Source organism: Eptesicus fuscus, chromosome 12, assembly GCF_027574615.1.
Source record: "Eptesicus fuscus isolate TK198812 chromosome 12, DD_ASM_mEF_20220401, whole genome shotgun sequence".
In the NCBI taxonomy this organism is placed as follows: Eukaryota; Metazoa; Chordata; class Mammalia; order Chiroptera; family Vespertilionidae; genus Eptesicus; species Eptesicus fuscus.
The window spans coordinates 16,417,717-16,434,486 of NC_072484.1; the positions used below are offsets into that span (position 1 = coordinate 16,417,717).

The window sequence follows — 16,770 nt, forward strand, 5'->3', positions numbered from 1 at the left end:
CGCTGGAAGTAAATAGTACACTGCCACTCAAAAAAAAAAAAAAAAAGACATTGGACCCAACTTCAGAAAGAATATTTGAGAGATTTGAGAAAGCCATATGTTTAATCGTATATGAGTGCTACTCAAGATGAAGAAAACATAAATAGGAGACAATTTATGTCAACGAAGCTGGCTAATGACTGTTCAGCAAATTTTTCAAGGTTCTGTGCCCCTGAACCCCACAGAACTGATTTCTCCAGACTCCCATCAAAGCCACTGCCTGCCGAAACCGGTTTGGCTCTGGATAGAGCGTCGGCCTGCGGACTGAAAGGTCCCAGGTTCGATTCCGGTCAAGGGCATGTACCTAGGGGGTGTGCAGGAGGCAGCTGGTCGAGTTTCTCTCTCATCGATGTTTCTATCTCTATCCCTCTCCCTTCCTCTCTGTAAAAAATCAATAAAATAAAATAAAAATAAAAATAAAAAAGCCACTGCCTGAGTCCTGCTCAGACCTAGCTGCCTCGAAGCAGCTCACTGATGTCTGTTCATTGTGATGCCTGAGTCCCAGAGGGGGTGTGGTGCGTAGGCACGCTGTGTCCTGTGTGCTGTGTGGGCATGAACAGGGGAGAGCATCTCTGAGTGAGTCTCTAATGAAAACAATCAAAACTCATCAGTCAGTTGTCTTGAGCTCTGGTACTCGTTATTTCTTTTTTTTAAAGGAGAAAAGAAAAATAAATTTCGACTTGCCCTTTATTAAACTTCCTTTACAAAAATGATTGCTTCTGCATTTCTGATTTCCATCCCTTATGGAGCTGGCTCCCCTTCCACCACCCCAATTGCCTCCCCAAGAGACATGAGAAGTAGTTCAATGAGAAGACACTGGAATCAGAATGAGAGCAATCTGAAGCTGGAAGGAGTGTGAGAGTACACCCAATCCAACTCATCTGATACCCCAAGAGAGGCAAGACTGGAGCCCAGAGAGGGCAGGTGACCTCCTGGTGGTCACACTGTGAGACTCAGCACCAGCTTGAAACAGAGCTCAGGTCTACCTTCAGGCGTTTCCCTGGAAATTAGTGAAGTCCATAGAATCACAGCAACCATGGTCTTGCATTCTGTGAATTTCAGTTTATTCAGCTCTAAATGGGCAAACTCTGGATTGAGTGGATTCCAAAGTCCTGTCCACCTCTGACTTTTTATTTTATTCTACTAGAGGCCCAGTACACAAAATTTGTGCATGGGGGGGGGGGTCCCTCAGCCCAGCCTGCACCCTCTCCAATCTGGGACCTCTCGAGGGATGTTCGACTGCCCATATAGGCCCGGTTCTGGTAGGATTGGGCCTAAACAGGCAGTCGGACATCCCTCTCACAATCCAGGACTGCTGGCTCCCAAATGCTCGCCTGCCTGCCTTCCTGATTGCCCCTAACTGCTTCTGCCTGCCAGCCTGATCACCCCCTAACCACTCCCTGCCAGCCTGATTGATGCTTAACTGCTCCCTTGCCAGCCTGATTGCCCCAACTGCCCTCCCCTGCAGGCCTGTTCACCCCAAACTGCCCTCCCCTGCAGGCTTGATTGCCCCCAACTGCCCTCCCTTGCAGGCCTGGTCCCTTCCAACTGTCCTCCCCTGCTGGCCATCTTGTGGTGGCCATCTTGTGTCCACATGGGGGCAGCATCTTTGACCACATGGGGGCAGACATTTTGTGTGTTGGAGTGATGGTCAATTTGCATATTACTCTTTTATTAGATAGGATGGGAAGAGTTCAGAGACACTATACTACTCTTAGTAAGACATTTGGGGTCAAACAAACCTATTCTCACTTCCCAGTTCTACCCTGACCTTGTGCCCTCACTGGCTAAAATCCTGACTAATATATGTGGCTCCCTGGAAATAGGCAAGAACATCTCCAGAAAAATCTAACATTACCCCGCTGAACCTCCTCAGGCTACAAAACAACAACAAAAGCCACTTTGAGGCGAGGCACTTTCTGATCAGTTCTTTAAGGGAAAACCTTTCCTCTGTAGGAAATGTTCCAAAGGCTGCCAGCCAGACCTTGGAAAAGCCCGTCACAGCTGCCCCAGAGGGGCCAGCAGGCCTCCATCACAGGATTCTCCTGATCGCTCACCCTGCCCCCAGCGCTGCGGCCCCTCCAGGTCCCACCCCCACCAAAAGCCTGCAGTTACATCCCCAAGGACCGCCTTCCCACCATATCACAGGCTGCCTGCAAATAGCCGCCTGGGCTTTGGGAGGCTCCAGCTGTTTTTCAAGAGTTAACTAAACAGCCATTTAATCACACTGCTGGGCTATATAAATAGTGTGCTCCACAACATGGTAAAAAGCAGATTTTTTAGGAGGTGACAGATGTTTCTTGTGATTAAGCAAGTCACAGGTCTGAAAGAAATGTGTGTGTGTTTTTCCCCAAAGGAAAGTAAAGGAGAGGATCTGCCGGTGCCGCCTGTGAGGACTCCATGACATGCGTGAGCACGGGCACTCTGCAGGCCTCCTTTCTGCTGTCAGTTTCTCTCCAAAACCCAGCATGTGGGGCCCTATTAGGGACAAGTTCCTCAGCCAGGGACTTGATCCCTCTGGGTGCAGGAAATTGGAAGAACACACAGGAGACAGCAGGTAGGTGGGACATGCTTTACTACGAACAAAGCAGCCAAACACTCGCTGGTCAGTGGCAACTTATATACACGCTCAAACAAAAGAGGCCTCATGCCAATTAGTGACGTCCACGCTACATTAACATAAGCAGGTTATATAAGAGTGTGCTTGCCAGTACGACTATTGCTACTGCTGAGTCATTGCCCTCCTGCATGCGTAGGGCACAGGGGCCTTTAACCTCTGGCATACTCTGGTCAGGGCCCCCACAGACCCAAAGTCCAGGACTATGGAGCAGGCCAGAGGCCCAGCGAGTCAGACAACAACCCCAACGTGGGCTGTTTTTCTGCCCCTGGATTTGTCCCACTTCTTGATCCACGTCAAAAACATTCATGAAGCACCTACTGTGTGCAAGACACCACACCGTGGCTAACAAATACTAAGTGAGAGAAAGGGACTTGGATCACATAGACGAGAGGCTCACAGCTGCGCTGTTTGAAACAGCCCCTGTGTGGAAACCGTCCACATACAATGGGAGCCCCTCGGCAGGGAAACAAAGGGAGCGTAACCACACACAACGGTACACGTGAGTCTCAGAGAATGCTGAGTGGAAGAAAATACAAAGACAGATCTAAAATCTCTGATGTCAGAAATCAAATAATGGTTATCCTCCAGGAGAGAGTGGCTAGGAGGGGGCAGGAGAGGGGTTCCCGGGGTGCTCGTCATGGGCTATTTCTAGAGTCAGGTGCTGGTTACAGGGGTTTGTTCCATTTGGGAAAGTTTGTTGAGCTGCACACTTAGGATCTGTTGACTTCTCTCTATAAAAAGTGCATGTAAAAAAAATAAGTAAAAGCAACTTGCCTGAGGTCCCACAGCTGAGAAGTGGCTGGGGCAATACCCACCCCTGGCAGTCTGGTTCCAGAGTCCAAGGTCTCGCGCCAATGTCCCGCTGTCCCCCACCAATTAGAGCCCTGCTGTGGTGGCCAGAACACAACACCCCTATGGTCCTCCTTTGGGTCTCACTTTCACTGTCTACTCCGGCTCTCAGCTGCCTGAGGGCTTTCTCTGCCTGGAGCCCACTCTGCCTGCGAGTCAACAACCCCTGTCCCAGGAGCAGCTCTCCCCCCAGCACTGACTGGAGTTGGTTTTAAAATGCCACAGCTCCCTCTCCCCTAGGGATATGACTCCGGGTGTGTTCTACAGCACCTCTGGAACACACACACACACACACACACACACACACACACACACACACGGGACTGAGTGAGCCCAGCTGCCCACTGCAGCGACCCTTTCACTTACAAACCCTGAATCTCCTCCCTTCCCTGCCTGGTCTCACATCCCCCAATAATAGGTTCCAATGCTGATTTGCAGGCCTTCAGGGACTCAAATAAGAAACTGAAAAGTAGGAGACTCCTTTGTCTGAAAAATGTCCTCAAACGTGCTCTTTTCTTTATTGGTGAGGAGAAAGAGAAAGCAGGCAGCTCTACCCCTCACTGGCTCAACTCCTGACTGGGAATCGAACCCAAGTAAACTGCTGTGCCCCGGGGTCTGCTCTGGAGCATCAAGTTCCATGCAGCCCCTGCTCAGAGAGCGCTTCCCTGACTACCCAGTTCCCCTCAGCCACGTTCCACTTTCTTCCCTTTTGCCAATACTGACTTTCTGAAATGATCTTTTTTTTTGTTTACCATTTATTTCCTCCCCACCGCCCACATATATCCTGATCTGAAAATAAAAGTTCTGGGGAAGGAGGAACCACAGCATGCCTACCACTGTCCCCTAGCACTTAGGACCAGCAATGACATCCAGAATCCTATCCTATATAGTAACAGACTAATATGACCGTTCATTCGACCATTCGACCAGTCGCTATGACATGCACTGACCACCAGGGGGCAGACGCTCCAACCGGTAGGAGAGACCGTGGGAGGGCACCGATAGAGACTGGGTGAGATGGGCCAGACACGCCTTGGAGCCCTCCCATGGTCTCTCCCCCACCGACCAATCTCCTGCGGTCCCTCCTCTGCCTCTAAAATATTTCTTCTAATTAATTTCCTTTCAATGTGCATGAATGCATGCACCGGGCCTCTAGTATTTAATAATGAGTATGGCCCAGCCGGTATGGCTCAGTGGCTGAGCATCCACTATGAACCAGGAGGTCCCAGGTTCGATTCCTGGTCAGGGCACATGCCTGGGTTGTGGGCTCGAACCCCCAACCAATCAATTATTCTCTCTCATCATTGATGTTTCTATCTCTCTCTTCCTCTCCCTTCCACTCTGAAATCAATAAAAGTATATTTTTAAAAAATAAATAATGAGTATGGTGAAGGATATACCAACCAGAACACACTCCTGGGTGAATCCTGGTTCGTAAATAACTGGTATATAGCAGCTTAATATCATTAATGCCTAACATATGGCAGATGCTCAATAAATATTTGTTAGATGGGCCAATCAATCAATCAGTCAATGGACAAAGGAAATCTGGCAGTTCACTGCTAAAAATCCAAAATCTGCCCTCATTTAAACCCTCCAGAATAGAAAGCTTGCCATCATTGATGGTGCTTCCTGAACCTCATGCCTAAACATGTGTGAATGGGTTCACATAGGAGCTGAGACTGCCCTGTTTCCCATTTGAGGAATGGAGAAATCGGCTGCAAGGAAGTAGGGGCCCTAACAGTTGCCCCAGAATTTCGATCTGTCTACATCCAAGCACGGGACTTCGGAGAAACCTGTGCAGGGGGCCATGAGCCATTTGCTCCATCTCTTCTAGGCCCTGATGCACGGCTAAGCCTTTTTCTGAGCTGAAGCCCAGCCACTAGCTCCTTTCACCAGCCTGGACTCAAGGTGCTTTTAGCCTCTCTTGAACGCCAGGTTCCTGCCGTAAGGATTGTCTTCCAATTGGAGGTCACCTTCTTGGATTGAGAGGAAGTACTTCATTCACCATCACATCTCAACGCTTAGCACAGAGCCCACTCAGGGAAGATGGGCAATAACTGTTTGCTAAATGAACTGTTCAAACGATGAAATGGTAACATTTCAATACTACATTGTGGTAAGTTCTCAGCACGGCATGCAGGCCTTGCACTCAGTACTTCCCCTGTACTTTCCCCTGAATCAGAGATGCAAGGCCCCCACCAAAGGTGTAAAGGAGGCTACAAGTAGTAGATGAAGAGTTATTTTCAGAGGATGCCCGGCATGTGAACTGGCACCCACACCTCTGAGCTGGTCCCTGGAAAGAGCACCTCAGTTCAGCACCAGGTGTCGATGGCCAGTCATCACTTTGAGCTGATTCCCTCCTCCCACCAAAAAGCAAAACAATAAAACCTGGCAAGCGTGGGTTTCATCAACACCCACATAAAACTGAGGGAGGGGGCAGTCTCCCAGGAGAGCATTCCTTGTGCCTCTAACAGAAGAGTGATGAGATCCTTTATCAGGATAGGTTTTCTGTCTCTGTGCTTCAGGCAAATGGATGGAATACATGGCTATAAGGAAACAGGATCCTGTGAGTGGAGTAGGATCCATGAGAGTGCCTCACCCTCTCCTACCCTGGTGTCTGAACCTGATTCTATAGCTCTATCTGTTGATTCCTACTTTATTTTTAAGTTTTAATAATTTGTCTGAAGTCTGTTTTTTTTTTTAATCTTTATTGTTGAAAGTACTACATAGGTCCTCTTTTTCCCTCATTAACCTCTTTCAGCCCGCTCCCATCCTCCCCATTTTCTGTGTCCACGGGTTAGGTTCCATCTCAGATGTCAGGCAACCCTGAGGGTACCAGAAGGAAAGGTTCCATCTCAGGTGTCAGGCAACCCTGAGGGTACCAGAAGGAAAGAGCCCAGTGTCTGCAGGATCCTCAGAATCCTCCAGCTCGGGCCCATCACACCAAGCACTCTCAGTTGGGCCTTGGGCAGATGGAAGCCCAGAGGACAAGAGAGTCAGGAGAAGACATGGGCACAGGCATGTTTCTGGGACACCAAGGACTGGCAGGACTGCTCTCACAGGGGGGAGAAATAAATCCCATCTCCAAGGAAGAGGGGTTTTTTCACCCTCCTCTTATAAAGCAGTCTGTCAAGAGATTTTCCCTAAAGGACACAGGAAAGTTGGGAAGTTTCAGTTGTATAAATCAAGTCCACCCTTTGACCCTTCAGGCAGGCATTCGTAGAAGAGGAAAGATATCCATAATTTTTGTAATAAGTTAAAATGCAAGGTGGAAAATAGTATCTGTGGGCAACTAAAAAAAAAAGTGAGAGGTGGAACAAGCACATTGGGGCCCGTGAGTACATACTGGAAGGACACACAAGAAGCCAGTAACTGTGGGTGACTTCCAGTCCTATAAACTCAAGGAACTAAATTAGGCTACAACTCAAATGAGCTCAGAGCAGATTCTTCCCTCAACCCCCCAGATGAGAGCCCAGCCAGGCCAGCACCTTGGTTTCTAGCTGTGACATGAGGTCAAAGCAGAGAATCCGGCTGAACCTACCTGACTTCTGACCTGCAGCAACTGTGAGACGAAGAACAGGTGCTGTTTTAAGGGACTAACTTTGTAGTAATTTGTTACATAGAAATGGAAAACTAACACAGGGTATTTGAGTTAGGGAGACGAGTACGATTAGCTAAGGGGCAGCTGTGGTCATGCATGTAAACATCTATGGGGCCCAGCAAAGCAGACCCAGCTAGAGGAACAGCAGTAAGCTCAATTAGGGAGCACCGCACTGACCCAGGCTGGGAGTCAAAGAGGCAGCATGGAAGGTGCGGGTGGGCCTCAATGCAGTGTCCCCAAAACTATTGCCTGGCAAGAATATGAGCTCAGTATGGCCAAATAAGCCAATTTTTTCAAGAGAACCCAGAAATTCCAATTCTCACATAAAATATCCTCATTCAAACTTTATAAACACTGTGCTGGCTGACCTTGGGCAGAACAAGTAACACAGAGATGTGTGTTTTGAGTTATATGTGACCTTCTAGGCCCTAGAATCTAGGGCATCAACTGAGTGTGAGAGACAAGGCAAAAGGTCTCCAGAACCCTGTGAAAGCCGAGTGTGGCTTGATTTTCAGGAGATAGTAGGGAGCCAGTGAAAGTCCTCCATTTCTCTCATCCAAAAGAGAAAGGGAATTCACATTCATGGAAAACCCATGGATGCCAGATGTGACCTATTTGGAGCTCCCCAACAACTTAATGTTATAAGGGCTGCTGGCCCCATTTCCAGGCAAGGCAGCTAAGGTGCAGAGTGGCTCAATCATGGCCTGTGATTACACGGATGTGAAGTGCTGACACTGGGCTCAAAACTACATTTGCTTCTACAATCCACTCCACATGGCATCCTCCATCAAGCAATTTCATCCTTTTCATTGAAAAGGGGTTTGCTGTTGTGTTTCACAAGGTCTGGCTCTTCTCCCTCAATTAACCAGCTCTCTATCCTTATTCAAGGCCTCTGTTCTTCCTTCTCTTCAGCTCCTACCATGGTAGCTTCCCATCCATCCCCACAGCACCTCCCTCACCCCCTCCTACATCTCAACCTTTTAGACTCCAACCCTACTGCTCATGTTGCTCAGCCCCTCGGCTTCCCAGTTCCAAATTCCTGAGAAAGGAATCTAATTGGTCCGGGTCATGTTTTTGTCCCAAGTCATAATGGATCACCGGCCAGCCTTTGGTCAGATGCCAGCCCAGGCATGACCCTCTGTAACCCTGCCCTCCCTCCCATTCCTCTCCACCCTCTAATCTATCCATAAGCAACTTATGTCTCAGGATCAATCCACAAAGGCTACTCATGGTATGAATAGAACCACTCAGGGAAGCCACTTCTCAAAAACAGCATCCTGAACACCTGCCGAGCCTTGCCTGTTACTCATAAACATGGCTTGAATGGAGTGCCTGCGCCAGACAAAGTAAGCATTCGCAACAATACAAAAAAAATCAGTCTAAAGCCTCTGAGACGCCCACCGCTGCCCTGCGGGAGCACTGGCAGGAACACCATGGGTCACCTACAGAATGACCCAGGTGAGCAAAGAAACCAGGGAGCTCCATGTCCCCACTCACAAACCCTCAGCGATGTCTTGCCACGAAGATGAATGCCAATTGAGCAAAAGGTCTCTTCATTTCCCACTAAGAGGATGAGCTTGTGTTAGCAATGAGCCCTCCCTCTGCCTCCTTCTGACTTGGAGAACTCAGGAAGGCCTCTGCAGAGCCACCCAAATCAGTAAGGGGTTGGAAAGGCAGGCACATAATGAGGTCAGAGGATCCTTGTGCTGAAGGGGTAGGATTTTAAGTCCTCTTTATAAAGCCTTCATTTTGAATGGAGGGCAGCAGATTTTTAAAACAGCCTTGTTGAGCTTATATTGACACTTAATAAACTGCATATGTGTATGTAGTGTACAATTTGCTGTTTGAACTATATACACCTATGAAACCATGACCGCAATCAAGATAATGAATCTATCCATCACCTCAAGACTACTCATGGCCATTTGTAAACCCCTTCTCCCTTCCCACTTCCCATCCCTCTTTCTTGGCAACCACTGATCTTTTTCCTGTCACTAGGGTTTGCATTTTCTACTATGTTACTTAAATAGAATCATATTGTATGTACTTGGTTTTCTCTGACTTCTTTTAGCATAATTATTTTGACATTCCATTGTGCTGTTGTGCACAGATCAGTAATTCATTCCTTTTTGTTTCTGAGTAGTAGTCCATGGTATGACATAACACAATTTGTTCATTCATTCACCTGTGATGGACATTTGGTTTATTCCCAGTTTGGGACGATGATAGCATGAACAGATTTTTGTACTTGTACATTTTCCTCTTGGGAAAATACCAGAGAATGGAATAGCTGGATCATTTGGTAGGCATGTGTTTGAGCATGACCAATTTAATAAAACCTCCTTGTGGGTTTCAGAGTGTCTGCGCTGTGTATATCTAGCCTACCAAATAAAGGTACACACAGATCACACAGGAACAAATGACACTCATACTCAACCATGAGGAAGTTACATCAGAAGACAGCTTCATTCCAGTTTTCCCAATATGTGGAGAGGGCTTCCAGAGGGGAACATCTCCCAGGATGACCTTCAATTTTATAAAATATTCCGTGCACAAGCTCCTGACACTTTAGAAATGGCTCACAAGAGGGCTATGTAATCTCTCTCCAGGAGATCCTTTAAATAAGGACAACTGGTCTAGAATAGAACAGTTTCGATCAATACTGAAAGCTGTGGCATGAACCAGAGCAGGGTTTCTTCAAGGATGCTCCCATCAACATCACCTGGGAACTTATTAGTTCATGGACATTCTCCCCAGCCCAGACCTTCAGAGTTGAAACTCTGATTGGGGCCCAGCACTCTGGGCTTTCATTAGCTCTCCAGGTGATCTGATGCATGCTCCAGTTTAAGAAACAGTGACCTAGAATACCATTCAAGCCCTTCGACTCACTCAGAATTAAATACATCAGAAGTCATGATACACCATCACCTCTATTGCCTTGTTCCACCCACACAGCTGCGGAGCCCACCCTCTTAGAATTCTGCAACCCCCTTAGAATTCCGTCATTCTCCTCAAAGACCAAGTTACCAACTGGAATGCAAACCTACTCCATGATGGTCATCACTATTACCCCAAAACACCAAACTAAGAAAAAAAATTCTCAGGAATCAGGAACTCAATCATTGAACCATTTATATCCAACTGTCACCCTAGTTCAGTTGGTTGGAGCATCATCCCATACACCAAAGGTTGTGGGTTCAATTCCCAGTCAGGGCACATACTTAGGTTGCAGTTTTGATTCTCAGTTGGGGCGAGTATGGGAGACAACCAATCCATGTTTCTCTCTCACATCGATGTTTCTCTCTTTCTCTCTCTCTCTCTCTCTCTCTCTCTCTCTCTCTCTCTCAAAATCAATTTAAAAACATATCCTTAGGTGAGGATTTTTTTTAAATCCAGCTATCAAAACTACCCATTTCTCTACATGTGGCTTTTACCCTAGCATATTTCGACATAAATGAATCTAAGAAAAGAAAAAGACAAAGATTTTAGGTGATACACCACTCCAATACTCTTTACTGCTCTAGAACCCTCACTGCAATTTTACATATTAGCAGGAAAAGTAATCAAATTTGAACAGGAAGAATTAGAGTAAAAATATTGGATACTTTTTCTTTTAATCTTCAGTTTAAGCATGATTTCCGTTCAACATTTTAGCTGAAGAGAAGTTCTGATCATTTCCTTGGTATTTTTTTCATGCTTAACATTTAGCCCAGTCTTTGAAAACCTTCTCCAGCTTTTGGCCAAGCAGAACTTTGCCACTTACTTTGAACTTGCCAGCAAGGAAAGCCCTGTGAGGGTTTATTTTACCCAAAACCAACTCCATAAAGACAGGTTCCGGAATTGTGAAGACAGTATCTGCTGGGAGCCTGGCAGATCCTGGATACATGTCCCCAGAGCCATTCTTCAGATCAATGGTCCTCTGCAGGATGGTCTTCCCATCTTTGGTGATGTCCAGCTGGAAGATGGCATTCACTTTCTTTACCATTTGGGCCCCCGCTTCTTTGATGTGATGGCTAATGTCCTCAAACACCAGGAAGCTCTGCAATTCTGGCAGCTCTAGAGGGTGTGGCATGGCAGGTTCCGGAGCTGAACCCAGTTCCTTGAACTGACCCACCTGGGGTCCATCCCCTGCTTTGATCTTGGGTTGATGGTCAGTTCTCTTCCACATCTTACTGTGCTGGTCCTCTTGACCTTGTCATCTGGTTTGGGAGCAGCTATGGCCAGATTAATATCTGCAGGTCAGATTGTGACATCAAAGGTAAGGCCCAAGCAGGGAATGAGACTGTATTGTGTGTGTTGCAGTATTGTTGGCTAATCAGATGCTAACATGTGACATGGGGTGAGGGCTCAGACAGGTAATTATGAGGCAGATCCATACCACCAACCCCTAAACCAATCAGCGCTATTGGTCTCACAAGCTCAAAAGGGCCTGGACCACATGTTGGGAATAAGGGAAACTGACCCCGGAAGGTTCTTTGGTGACACAAGCTCTGTCTTTACAATGCAGGTGTCTCCCAGTAGCAACCTTAGCTGAGAGAGCAGTTATTCTGTTTCCTTCAAAAGTGGATAATCCTTAAGCAACAGATTGTGGTGCTGGGTTTGGCTTTAGCTGGCTGCTGGTGGAGGGGGAATGCTTTTAGAGCAAAATAGCTGGTTGGAGAAGGAATCGGCACAGGGCCTCCATCAATCAGATAGCTTCCATAAGCAAGTGAGAGGGAGGAAAAAATAAAAAAGAAATATCCTTAAGGTGATCATAAGATTCTGCTGGTCTAACATAATAATTGCAGGTAATAATACAGTCCTTACTCTGGCACTGTTCTAGGCACTATACATGTATTAACATTTTGTTTTTGTAAAACTCATCTAATGATGTATTTTCCATTTATTTTTAAAGAGAGTGGAAGGGAAGGAGGATAAGGGGGAGGGAAGGAGGGAGGGAGGGGGAGAGGGAGAGAGAGAGAGAGAGAGAGAGAGAGAGAGAGACATCGATGTAAGAGAGACATATCTATTGGTTGCCTCCCACATGCCCAACTGGGACAGGGATTGAACTGAAACCCAGGTACATGCCCTTGACCAGGAATTGAGCCAAGACCCTTTAGTATGAGGGTCAGTGCTCTAACCACTGAACACACTGACCACAGCTATATTAACATTTTTAAATCCTCATTACGACTCTTTGAGGAAGGTACTACTTTTTGTCCCCATTTTACAAACAAGAAAACTGAGGCAGGAAGAAATGAAGTGATTTGCCCAAAGCCACACAGCTAGTAAGTAGGGTAACAATGTCTAAATAGAAGTAGGATCACTCTAGAACCCACTTTCAGTTTGTCTGATGCTTTCTTGTGATTAGAATGAGGACTTTGGGGCAGGTATATCACTGAATTGCTGTTGTGCCCTTCTCAGTGCAACATCTCAGGGGGATGGGGGCAATATGTCCCATTGCTGGTTATGTTGACCTTGATCATTTGACAAGGTGGTATCTACTAGATTTTTCCACTAAAGTTACTGTTTTTCCCTTTGTAATGAGTAAGTATCTTGTGGGGATATCCTTTGAGACTTTGCAAATATTCTGTTTCATATCATACTTCAGCCCGGTCTCTTCTGTATCCACCCATGGTCCATCCGTGTGATGTGTGCTAAATGGTCATTTTCTATTCCTATCACTCCCTTCCGTTTTCATGATTGGAATTCTACTGTAAGGAAGAGCTGTCCCTTATCCCCCATTTCTTTGCTTGTTCAATTATGTGTTTGTTTCAATATGAACTTGTGGATATTTGTTTTATTCTGTGGGTCATAATCTATTATCATCATTATTTGTTTTCTTGCAAATTGCCCCAGATTTGGTCATTGGAAGCTCCATCCAGCTGGTGCCTGTGTCCTTCCCTAGCCATACTGCTGCTATAAGAAGTGAAGATACATTAAGTGGAGTTGCTGATAGCTTTGTTCTGTCTGGGAGGAATGCAGAAAATAAAAAAAGGTTTGATACACCTTCTTTGGTACATGATGGATGAGCTGGTATTATCAACATGAAGCAGTTAAACAAAACCCAGTGGCCTCCAAAACCAAGTCTATTCTGAGAGCACCAGGTATAGAAAATATCTGCATAGAAAATTTAACGTCAAGAGGCAAGAGCCCTAGCTGGTTGCTCAATGGTTAGAGTATCGGCCCTCAGTCCAAAGGGTCGAGGGTTCGATTCCCAGTCCAGGGCACATACCTCGGTTGCAGGTTCCCCAGACCTGGTTGGGCACATGTAGGAGGCAGCCAAGCTATGTGTGTCTCTCTCTCCCCCTCCTCCCTCCCTTCCACTCTCTCTAGAGAAAATATCCTGGGTGAGGATTTAACAAAAAAAATAAATAAATAAGAGGCAATTTCCCAGTAAGTTCACTGTGAGCAACCCACAGAGAAATGGGCCCCATCGCCACCCATATCTGCTTTTCCTCAAGGGAGGGTTTGGCCCTTCCAAATTATTCAAATAGGTCCCCAACTGGGCTGCCACTCCTGCCTTAGACTGTCAGAGGGGAGCACAGCTCCATAACCCATACATGTCGCCTTTATGTTTCTACCTTTTATCAGTGGTATTTCCACCTTAAAAAGGAATCCCAGTACGAAAGGCTACTATGCACATGGAAAGGTCCTCAACCTCGTTAGTCACTGGGGAATGCAAATTAAAACTACAGTGACTCATCACACACAAATAGTTTTTTGTAACTGTGTATGGTAATGGATGTTATCTAGACTTCAAATCATTATGTTGTGCACCTGAAACTAATAATTCTATATGTCAATCCTACCCAACTTAAAAAAAGATGAGCAAAGATGTTGAATTATTTTGAGGTGAAGAGAAATGGCACCAACTGGTGATCCCTATCTCCAGACTTTCCTCTCATGTCCCTGCAGGAGCCCAGCTGAAGGGAGCTTTACACTCCCCTCCTGAACATTCTTCAGCTTCCCAGATAGAGGCTTTTGTATCCTATCTTCTAATTCTATCCAAAACTCTGTTTTTAATTCAAACCTCAGATTAAACTGTGTCAGCCTCTATCAAGTCCCCTGCCCACCACCACCACCACCATGTAGTAGAATCGACACAAACATCTAGTTGGATATGCTTGTATCCAAGAATTCTTGGGGGTCAGACACATGCTAAACTGGGGACAGGTGCACAGGTGCAGCCCAAAACAAGCATGGGACAGCCTCCGAAAGCACTATGGGTCTGTGGGAGCATCCAATAAACAGCATTTCTCTCCCCTCCTTGAATTCTAAAGAAATTGAGAAATAGGATAAGAAATGGCAGGTAGAAACCAAAATTTTGCCTTTATCACTGATAGAAGCATAGACCACAGAAAAGACTTATATGAGACCCCAATGGGCCTGCCAACTAAACCCCACAATGCAAAGCAGAGTTACCCACCTACCCCTCAGCCACCCTCCTGGGAGGGTTCTGCGTGTGAGGCTGGTCAGGAGGGGCCCTCACAGGGAAAATCCTGGGCACGAAGAAGCTCACTTTATACTTCCCAGACTCACCACTCAAAAAAGTCACCTCAACCAAGTGAGTAAAGAGGTGAAGAGAGTCCAGGAGTGGTTTGGGGATAAATCACTTTGGAGGAAAATCCCTCCTTGGAGGAACCAGAGAATGGAGAAGGCCCTGTCCTCTAGCAAATGCTAGTTCTAGGTGGGGTGGGGTGGGAGGGTAAATTCAGGGAGCCTGCTCAGAGAGCACGATTTTGCCTAATAGTCTCTTTTTGTGCTTCAGTTTCTTCTTTTTTTCCCCCTTCAGGTTTGTTTATTTTGGTTTTGGGTGTTGTGTTTTGCGGGGGGGGAGGGGGGGTCTTTGTAAATATATTTTCATTGTTAATAGTATTATGGATATCTCCCATCCCCCCCCTTTACTCCCTCTCCCCAGACCCTATGCACCCCCCGCCCCCAGGTCTTCACTGTCCTATTGCCCGTGTCTGTGGTCCCCTCAGGTTTTGTTGGGGTTTTTATAACTCAAACCAGGGTTTCTCCCAGCTGCCCTCCCTCCCTCCCAAACCTCTCTGCCCTGGTGGAATGAACACTCCCCTGTCAGTACAGGTGATAAATAATGACTCTGCTTCAATGGTTAGCTTTGTGGCCTATAAACAAAGAGAATATTTAACAATGCAGGTGTCAAAACAGGCTAGCTTGAGTTTGATATAACAACCTAGACAGCAATAACTCATTTTTCCCAGAGGGAACAGGGTGAGAGGCTGTCAGAATCAAATGGGCAGCAGAAACTAGAAGTTTAGACAGAAAAGATTCTGTAAATAAGAAATTTGAAAATAAGCACTGAGACAGCTCTGCCCATTAGAATTTTCAGAGATAATGAAAATGTTCTGTACCTGTGCTGTCCAGCGCTGTAACCACTAGCCACCTGCAGCTGTTGAGCACTTGACGTACAGCTAGTATGATGAGGAACTGAATTAACTTCATTTAGTTGTAATAAAGTTAAATAGTCATATATGATTTTCCATCAGCATCCTTCTAACCACCATAAGGAAGTTACATGAGCATCTAGGGGATGTTGCTTCATCTTTAGTCACCAATTTTTACCAAATTCATATAAAAATCTATTCCTAAAACCCCCAATTAATGCACTTGAGACTATTACACATGTGGAACAGAGACCAGCTCCCATTGGTAGGATGTAGTCCATGTGTGAGGGCACCCCATTTATGGACAAAGCTAAAAGCCTAAAGACACACATAATTACTTAAAATAATACTGTTACATTTATCTTTGAATAGGACATAAGCATGTCCAAGTGGGTGATTCGTGGATAACTTCTAAGTTAAATTGTATAAAGTATGATTGCCTGAAAGCCAAGACATTTAATTCCTTCTTACAGGCCTTCCAAATTATCCCTGATGGGTAAAAGATGTCTTTGTTATCAATTACTGCAATAATGCTGTGTAACAATCCACCCCCATACTCACTAATTTTAGCTCATGAATTAATGGACCAGCAATTTAGGATTCAGCTGGTGATCCTTCTGGTCTCCTCTGGGCTCACTCACAAGTCTGGCAGCTGTCTGGCAGCGGGGTGCCTGAGCCATGTGACACTAGTTCTCCCCCCACACTAACCTAAGCACATTGTCATGGTGGGGGCAGGACATGAGCAAACAATCTAAACTACATGAGTGCTTTTCCAGCCTCTGCTTATACCTATTAGCCCAATAATATCACAGGGGCAAACCCAGAGTCAGAGTGGGAGGGCACTACCAGGCTACATGGCAAAGGGTATTGCTATGCACTGGAAGTTGTGTCCCTCCACAAACTCTATTGAAACTCTACCCTCCAACACACACACACACAATATGACGGTATTAGTAAATGTGGCCTTTGGGAGTCATTAGGATTAGATGAAGCCATAAGAGTAAAGCCTTCGTGAATGAGATTAGCGCCCTTATTAAAGAGTCACAAGATGGAATGTTTACCCTGTTTGCTCTCCACCATGTGAGGACACAATGAGAAGTTGACAGCCTACAACCTGAAACAGGGCTCTCTCTACAACCCAGCCACACTGCCACCCTGACCTTCAACTTCCAGCTTTCAGACTGAGATAAATGCCTATTGTTTATAAGCCACTTAGCCTATGCTATTTTTGTTATAAAAGCTTGAGCTAAGACAGAACTTAGTACTGA

At 46.1% G+C, this 16,770-nt stretch overlaps 1 protein-coding gene across 1 annotated transcript; it reads right to left on the reverse strand.

Moving 5' to 3' along the window:
• Window positions 1-10,695: 10,695 nt before the first annotated feature.
• SCP2D1 (SCP2 sterol binding domain containing 1) lies at window positions 10,696-16,137 on the reverse strand. Its single transcript, XM_008141126.3, has 2 exons — window positions 16,064-16,137; window positions 10,696-11,344 (listed from the first exon to the last, which is right to left on the reverse strand). The coding sequence occupies exon 2, from the start codon at window positions 11,278-11,280 to the stop codon at window positions 10,810-10,812; it is 471 nt and encodes a 156-aa protein (XP_008139348.1). The 5' UTR covers window positions 11,281-11,344; window positions 16,064-16,137; the 3' UTR covers window positions 10,696-10,809.
• Window positions 16,138-16,770: the final 633 nt, after the last annotated feature.

Excerpts from the sequence above, each read along its gene's own strand:
- SCP2D1 (XM_008141126.3), bottom strand. The coding sequence starts at position 11,280 with ATGTGGAAGAGAACTGACCATCAACCCAAGATCAAAGCAGGGGATGGA.